This window comes from Triticum dicoccoides, chromosome 1B, assembly GCF_002162155.2.
Source record: "Triticum dicoccoides isolate Atlit2015 ecotype Zavitan chromosome 1B, WEW_v2.0, whole genome shotgun sequence".
Lineage (NCBI taxonomy): Eukaryota > Viridiplantae > Streptophyta > Magnoliopsida > Poales > Poaceae > Triticum > Triticum dicoccoides.
Genome location: NC_041381.1, coordinates 545,963,991 through 545,972,220, shown reverse-complemented (window position 1 = coordinate 545,972,220; position 8,230 = coordinate 545,963,991). Strand labels below are relative to the sequence as shown.

At 51.5% G+C, this 8,230-nt stretch overlaps 1 protein-coding gene across 1 annotated transcript; it reads right to left on the bottom strand.

Annotated features, from left to right (window-relative positions):
• Nucleotides 1–5,475: 5,475 nt before the first annotated feature.
• LOC119348582 lies at nt 5,476–7,858 on the bottom strand. Its single transcript, XM_037616597.1, has one exon. It carries the CDS (start codon nt 7,565–7,567, stop codon nt 5,900–5,902), a length of 1,668 nt encoding a protein of 555 aa, XP_037472494.1. The 5' UTR covers nt 7,568–7,858; the 3' UTR covers nt 5,476–5,899.
• Between the last annotated feature and the right edge of the window lie 372 nt (nt 7,859–8,230).

Sequence of the window (8,230 nt, the reverse complement as noted above, 5' to 3'; positions counted from 1 at the left end):
TCTGGACTAAGTTCATGATAAATTAAGTTCAATTAATCAAATTACTTAAGAACTCCCACTTAGATGGACATCCCTCAAGTCATCTAAATGATACATGATCCAAATCAACTAAACCATGTCCGATCATCACATGAGATGGAGTAGTCATCAATGGTGAACATCTCTATGTTGATCATATCTACTATATGATTGACGTTCGGCCTTTTGGTCTCCAGTGTTCCGAGGCCATGTCTGTACATGCTAGGCTCGTCAAGTTTAACCCTAGTATTCCACATGTGCAAAATTGTCTTGCATTAGTTGTATGTGAACGTAGAGCCTATCACACATGATCATCACGTGGTGTCTCAGCACGAAGAACTGTCGCAACAGTGCATACTCAGGGTGAACACTTATACCTTGAAATTTAGTTAAGAGATCATCTTATAATGCTACCGTCGTACTAAGCAAAATAAGATGTATAAAGATAAACATCACATGCAATCAAAATGTGTGACATGATATGGCAATCATCATCTTGTGCTTTTGATCTCCATCTCTAAAGCATCGTCATGATCTCCATTGTCACCGGCTCGACACCTTGATCTCCATCATTGCGTCGTGGTCGTCTCGCCAACTATTGCTTCTACAACTATCGCTGCCGCTTAGTGATAAAGTAAAGCAATTACATGGCGTTTGGATTTCATACAATAAAGAGACAACCATAAGGCTCCTGCCGGTTGCCGATAACTTTTACAAAACATGATCATCTCATACAATAACGTATATCACATCATGTCTTGACCATATCACATCACAGCATGTCCTGCAAAAACAAGTTAGACGTCATCTACTTTGTTGTTGCAAGTTTTACGTGGCTACTACGGGCTTCTAGCAAGAACCATTCTTACCTACGGCACAAAAACCACAACGGTGATTTATGAAGTTTGTTGTTTTAACCTTCAACAAGGACTGGCCGCAGTCAAATTCAATTCAACTAAAGTAGGAGAAACAGACACCCGCCAGCCACCTTTATGCAAAACTAGTTGAATGTTTGTCGGTGGAACCGGACTCATGAACGTGGTCATGTAAGGTTGGTCTGGGCCGCTTCATCCAGTAATATCGCCGAATCAAAATAAGACATTGGTGGTAAGCAGTATGATGATCACCGCCCACAACTTTTTGTGTTCTACTCGTGCATATCATCTACGCATAGACCTAGCTCGGATGCCACTGTTGGGGAACGTAGCATGCAATTTCAAAAAAATTCCTACGCTCACGCAAGATCTATCTAGGAGATGCATAGCAACGAGAGGGGAAGAGTGTGTCTACGTGCCCTCGTAGACCAAAAGCGGAAGCGTTTGACAACGTGGTTGATGCATTCAAACTTCTTCTAGCTCCGACCGATCAAGTACTGAACGTATGGCACCTCCGAGTTCTACACACGTTCAGCTCAATGACATTCCTCGCCCTCTTGATCCAGCAAGGCGTTGAGGAAGTAGATGAGTTCCGTCAGCATCACGGCGTGGTGACGACGATGGTGAAGTGATCCACACACACACACACGCACACACACGCACACGCACACACAGATAAATAGGTTGGAGGGGAGGAGAGGCAGCCAAGGGGGCGCCCCAAGTAGGAGGAATCCTACTTGGGGTCCTCTCCCAATTCGGCCAACCCCCCTCTCCTATTCCTATTCAGAGTAGGAAGGGAAGAGGGGGAAGGGGGAATCCTATTCCCTTTTTCCTTTCCTCCTTCCCCTTTCCTTCTCCAATTTGGCTAGCCCATATGGGGGGAGGGCGCACCAGCCCCTTTGTGGCTGGTGTGTTTCCCCTCTTGGCCCATAAGGCCCATATCTTTTGTCGGGGGTGCCCGGAACCCCTTCCGGTGACCCGATAGGTACCCGGTGCTTCCCGAAACACTTCCGGTGTCCGAATACCAACGTCCTATATATCTATCTTTACCTCTCGACCATTTCAAGACTCCTTGTCAGGTCCGTGATCTCATCCGGGACTCCGAACAACATTCGTCACCAAATCACATAACTCATATAATACTATCCCGTCAACGAACGTTAAGCGTGCAGACCCTACGGGTTCGAGAACTATGTAGGCATGACCGAGACACCTCTCCGGTCAATAACCAATAGCGAAACATGTATGCTCATATTGGCTCCCACATATTCTACAAAGATCTTTATCGGTCGAACCGTTATGACAACATACGTTATTCCTTTTGCCATTGATATGTTACTTGCCCGAGATTCGATCGTCTGTATCTTCATACGTAGTTCAATCTCGTTACCGGCAAGTCTCTTTACTCGTTCCCTAATACATCATCCTGCAACTAACTCATTAGTCACTTTGCTTGCAAGGCTTCTTATGATGTGTATTACCGAGAGGGACCAGAGATACATCTCTAATACTCGGAGTGACAAATCCTAATCTCGATCTATGCCAACACAACAAACACCTTCGGAGATACCTGTAGAGCATCTTTATAATCACCCAGTTACATTGTGACGTTTGATAGCACACAAGGCATTCCTCCGATATCTGTAATCTCATAGTCGAAGGAATATGTATTTGACATGAAGAAAGCAATAGCAACAAAACTGAACGATCAATATGCTATGCTAACTGATGGATCTTGTCCATCACATCATTCTACTAATGATGTGATCTCGTTCATCAAACGACAACACATGTCTATGGTTAGGAAACTTAACCATCTTTGATTAACGAGCTAATCTAGTAAAGGCTTACTAGGGACACGGTGTTTTGTCATGTATCCACACATGTATCAAGTTTCCGGTTAATACAATTCTAGGGCATATTTCCTTCACTCGTAGATGACATTCTCCATGAACTGGTTGTAGAAGGGGCCCTCGACCATTGACGCTGGTGTTGGCATTTCGCCGAACAGGACGCGGGGCGACGACATGGTGGCCGTAGACGGCGGCCGTGCTTACTTTCTTTGCATCTCGACGGATGGGCGGCCACCACTGCTGGACCCCGACGTGACGTTGAGGTCGATGACGGCCGAGGGGCGCGGGGTGGACGGCGCGAGCACGCCAACATCCAATGACCTCGAGAAACGGGCCTGGCCTTCGTACCTTGGCGAAGGAAAACCGGGCGACAATGTTGTGGTCCACGATGTCGATGAGGGGCACTGCGGAGGCTGGGCGATCGATGAGCCTGTGCTCGCCAGGCCGACGGGCGCTACCGACAAGCTCGTTGGACGACACAACCCAAGCATCAGGAGGGTGTGTGCTTTGTTGACGATGGTATCCTTCTCGTCGACGTCGGCCTTGTGCCGCGCTGCCTCCAATGCAGCGTGCTCGGCGGCGAACATGGCCGCATCGTTATTGCCCTTTAGCGCCGCCCGCCAGTTCCTCCTCTTGGCCGATGCCACGTCTAGCTTTACGAGCTCCGACGGCGTGAGTTTCGACCGCGGCTTCTTCAGACCCTTAGCCGCCTTCTTCTTTACCACCTTTCGGGGCGGGTCGACGGCCTGGCCGCCGAAATTCGGCGGGGTATCAGCCATGGCGGGAGGATGGTGGGCGGAGGGGAGGTCATGATGTGGGAGGGTTTTGGGGGGAAATAGCGCGAAATAGGGCGTCAGACGGGTGCTTTGTGCAACCGACGAGCGGGCAAGGGGAGGCCAAGCGCGCACGTCCCCGCCCGTCCGCTCGCTATCCGTTTCACCTCAAAAGCGGCCCAAACTTGGGCCGGGGATGGGTTAAAAGCGGACAAAAATTCGTTTGCGCCCGTGCGCTGGGCCGTCTGGTTTTGTCCGTTTTATCCTAAACGAACGCATCCAGACAGGATGGGATCGCGTGCTAGAGCTGGAGTTGGCCTTACGCCCGCGTCCTCCCTGGCAAGGGGGGAGGCCAGACCTGGAGAAGGCCCCCAGATCTTTTCTTCTTTCTCTTATTTTTGTTGCTATGCTACTCCTAGATATTATCAAGTGAAGGCTGCGTGCAGTTTGTGTGCTGATGGACGTCTCAACCGAAACACTAGTCAGGGGTTGTGTTGCCACTGGGATTTGGACCTCGTCAGGGAATATTATCAAGCGTTTTCTTTAGCCCCCAAGTAACCTCCGCATGCACTGAAGAGGGTATGATAGACAAAATCCGATTCCTTCCATTGTATTCTCAAGCAGTTGCACACAAAACAGACGCCACTCGAGCAGAAAGATTCAACGGAGGAACCAAAGCTGCACAGGGCAGGGCACGCCGCAGGGCGCAGGCCACATTGCCTCTGACGACCGCGTGGGCGAATCAGACGGCACTGCAGCCTCATCAGTGAGTTTGGTGGCGCTGCCTGCCTGCCTGCGTGCCCTCGCCGGTGCCGTCCACGGCGATCCACTGCCGAGGCAAGATCCGGATTCCAAGCGGGCGCAGCAGAAAGCCTGCGGACGGGGACGACCTGCCTGGGCGGCAGGTGGGACGGTTGGTGGCCGTGTCATGTCACCCCAGCAAGATAAGGAATGATCATACATTCTACGATCTGTCGATCCTGCACTCAAACGGGGGGTGTGCAGCACTGCAATGCTACCAGATACGGAGAGCCGGCCGGCTGCGATCTAAACAGCACACATCTGTAGTCTCTACTACCAGAATATCAGCAGTCCTTCAGTCCTACTGAATACGGAGTACATTGCCAAGTAGTACAGCACTGGATCATATATTGTGGGTTGTTGGCAAGTAATGGAAACCCAACCCAGTGGTGGATATGATCACTGGGACTGTTGAACATGACAGAACGCTCAACTCCATCATGAGGGCATCCTCCCTGAATATAGGCGCGTCAATAGCAAGTCACAGATAAATGATTCTGGAAATGACATTGTCCAGTCCAGTCTTGCTCCAAAACAGAAATGACATTGCACAACAGATGAATGAACCTGGGGATGCAGACGGTCATCAAATTAAGTCATGCCTAGGCCTACTGTCCTGTATAATTAGAACTAGTTGCGGGATTTTCGAGGACAGCCAAGACAGATCGACAGAGCATCCGTAACCAGCTCGAAAAAGGGCAATGAATCACACCAATATCAATCGTAAATCCATGACCACATCCCCCAATATACGATGCTGAACATAGATACCAGTGTTTTGAGTCATGAGTAGATTGTACTATATCATAAAAGGAAATGCTTTTCTTCTTTATTGCGACTTAACATATCAGAAACATCAACCAAGAGCAGAGATAGTAGTGTTGAGTCATGAGATGAAGATTATCACAAAAGGAAACAAAATGCCTTTCTTCTTTATTGTGACTTACTAACATACCTCTTTGCCCAGTAGCAAGAACAACCACAGATCAGCTGCAAAAGAGTAAAGCGACAACAGAGTTCGTTACCTGGCATTCATCCAGTAAACCGACAACAGAGTCCATTATTTGACATTCATTCAATTAAGCGACAAGAGTCCGTTACTTGGCATTCATCCAATAAAATGATAACAGAGTTTGTTACTTGGCATTCATCCAGTAAAGCGACAACAGAGTTCGGTACTTGGCATTCATTCACTCCATTGGACTAAATATCAGCTCAGTTTTACATGTTCACTTCAGCCATCTACAACCAAGACTCAAATGACAGTGCATTATTTATGACACTAAAAGTTGATCCCATATAGTACACATCTGCTTTTCGATCAAGGAAAATTCATCTGATGACAATCTCAGGTTTCCTTGGTATGCATGTCTAAAGTAATAGCATAAATTAAACATGGGAGGAACTAAACAAACAAACAACTAAACAGTACCCTATTAAACAAGCGGAAGAGGAAGACTTTTGATCAGACTCAGCACAGTGTGCCCAAAGAGATAAAATGGGCTCATTGAGAAGAGCGAACCGTAAAAACTGGAGCAACGCTGAAGCCTCTGCAATACTCGGTTCGGCCTTCTTAGCTTTAGTTCAGCCGCCTTCTCTTGTTCCGGTGTGTTTCGCCACCATCCACATCCAACGAACCTAAGGCATCGCTTCTTCCCCTCCTCCTCAGGGTTCTTGAGGAACCTGCATTGCTTGGTTCTCCTACGCTTTCAGTAAAAGCAGCATCCTCCTGAATCACAGCCATTGTGCTCGAATTAGAAGTTTGATCTGCAGACGGTGCTGCAGCAGCATGGATTCCATCAACTGGCGGCTCATGATTTGGCAGATTTGACGAAGTTGATGCTCGGAGGCTTGGCCTGGATATTCTTCTAAGATCGCTCACTGCAGTTGCCAACCTTTCCGTATTTGCAAGGCCAACAAGGGTAAGGCGTTGCAACAAATCAATTCCTTCCGAGGAAAGTGGACTTGAACCACGCCTTGGAGGATCTGGCGCGCTGCTTCCTGGCAGCCCGCTGTCCGGAGTAGAAGAAGAAACAAATGTAGGATTTTCTGCTTCCCTTTGCAGCCTCCTTGCTCTCATCCTAGTAGTAATTCGGCCTAGACGGCCAGTCTGATGAGCATGATCTATCATCTCCTGGACAGATGATTCTGGAGGCCCTTCAAACCTACTCGCGCTAGTCATAATCTGCTGATCAAGAATGCGTCTCCAAGAAGATAATATCCCATGTGCCTCGCCAAGCCTACGAGAAATTGGGCGCAAATGATGGAACTGTTGTCGAAAACTCTCGAGACGGTTCCCATGTGGCCTGGCGGGAATGTTAGGACTGGACACGTTGGCATCGTCTGCGACTTTCTTCTCCACATCGGAAGTTGAATTCCCTCTCCCATAGATAGGAGTAATGTTCCCTTCAGTCACCTCACCTTTGCAGACAGGGCATTCCTTGTGGGTGGAATGAATATGCAGCCACTGGTACAAACAAGGCCAGCAGAAGAGGTGGCCGCAAGAAGTGACCACCGGCTCATCGGCCATCTCAAAGCAGATGTTGCACTCAAACATGGCAGTGTTCTTGCCACGGTCCGCCGGCTCATCCTCGGCGCCCACCATGGCACCATTGTCAATCACCTTATTCTCCTCGACGGCATCCTGCACGGGCTGCTGTTGCGGCGGTTCCAGTGCAGGCTCGTTGTCCGGGCTAGGGGCCTCGGAGCTGAGAGGAGGGAGGTCTGACCGGAAGCGCCTGGGACGGAGGCAGCGCAGCTGGCGGCCATTCATGGAGATGGCGCGGCGGTAGCGCTCGGAACGCTCCGGGCGGAAGGTAGAGGAGGCCGTGGAGGAGGACGGGCGGTCGACCCAGCCGAGCAGCTCGCTGGGCCGCGGCGGTGGTGGGGGTGGTGGGGGCGGGTGCGAGAAGCCGAACTCTTGGGCGAGCTCGGTTATGGGAACCTCCTCGGCCTGGAGGTAGGGCGCGCGCAGCACGGAGGCGGAGATGTGGTAGGGCTCGGGCGGCGGGCGCATCAGGTCGGCGCGGGTGGGGGAGTATGGCGGGTGGAGCGGGTCCGGGTCCCGGTCCGGCGGCGGGGCGTCCGCGGAGGCGGCGGAGGAGGAAGGCGAGGAGGAGAGCATGGAATTGCCGAGGGCGAGGTCGGAGCCGAGATCGGGGCGGCGCGGGCGCGGGGCGCGGGGGAGGCCGAGGTAGAGGTTCAGATCCATCCTTCTGCGGCTCCGGGCGGCATCATCGGCGTCCATCCACGTCTTCCCCGCCTAACTGCGCCCTCCCACGCCGTCTCCGTCGTCGCGGTCACCCCGGCGCGGCGCAAACGCAACCACCCACCTCACCACCATCGCGCGTCGCCGCGCGGGGCGAACGCGAAACACATGGGCGGGTGGGCGGGCGGGCGGACACGGAGGGCAGGAGACGGCGGCCGGCGAAAAGATTGGGTGGAGGTAGGTGGTGGTTGCGGCGGCGTCGGCGGCGGCGGCGAGGGGTGGGGAATTGTGGGAGGAGGGGAAGGGATGGGGGTGGGGGAGGAGAAATGTAGGAACGGGGAGAGGCACGAGGTGCGCGAGGTTTTGTTGGTGCCGGAAAAACAGAGCGCCACGTCAGCGCGCACCCGCCCCTCCCCACCGCCAGAAAGGGGGGGAGGTTGTCCCGGCGAGGCGAATCTACCCGCCCGCGTGCGTGTGTCTTAGCTGCGCTTTGCGGCCGTGTAATAAAAGATCGTCCCCGTCGTGGGCGGGCGGTGTGTGGCCACCGGGCCGTCGGACAGGCCGTTTCTTTTTCTCTTGGACCTCACTCAATTAGAACTGCTGTCCATTTAGTTTCAAAAGAAAAGAAACAAGAACTGCTGTCCATTTAGTTTCAAAAGAAAAGAAACAAGAACTGCTGTCCATTTAGTTTCAAAAGAAAAG

Excerpts from the sequence above, each read along its gene's own strand:
- LOC119348582 (XM_037616597.1), bottom strand. The coding sequence starts at position 7,567 with ATGGACGCCGATGATGCCGCCCGGAGCCGCAGAAGGATGGATCTGAAC.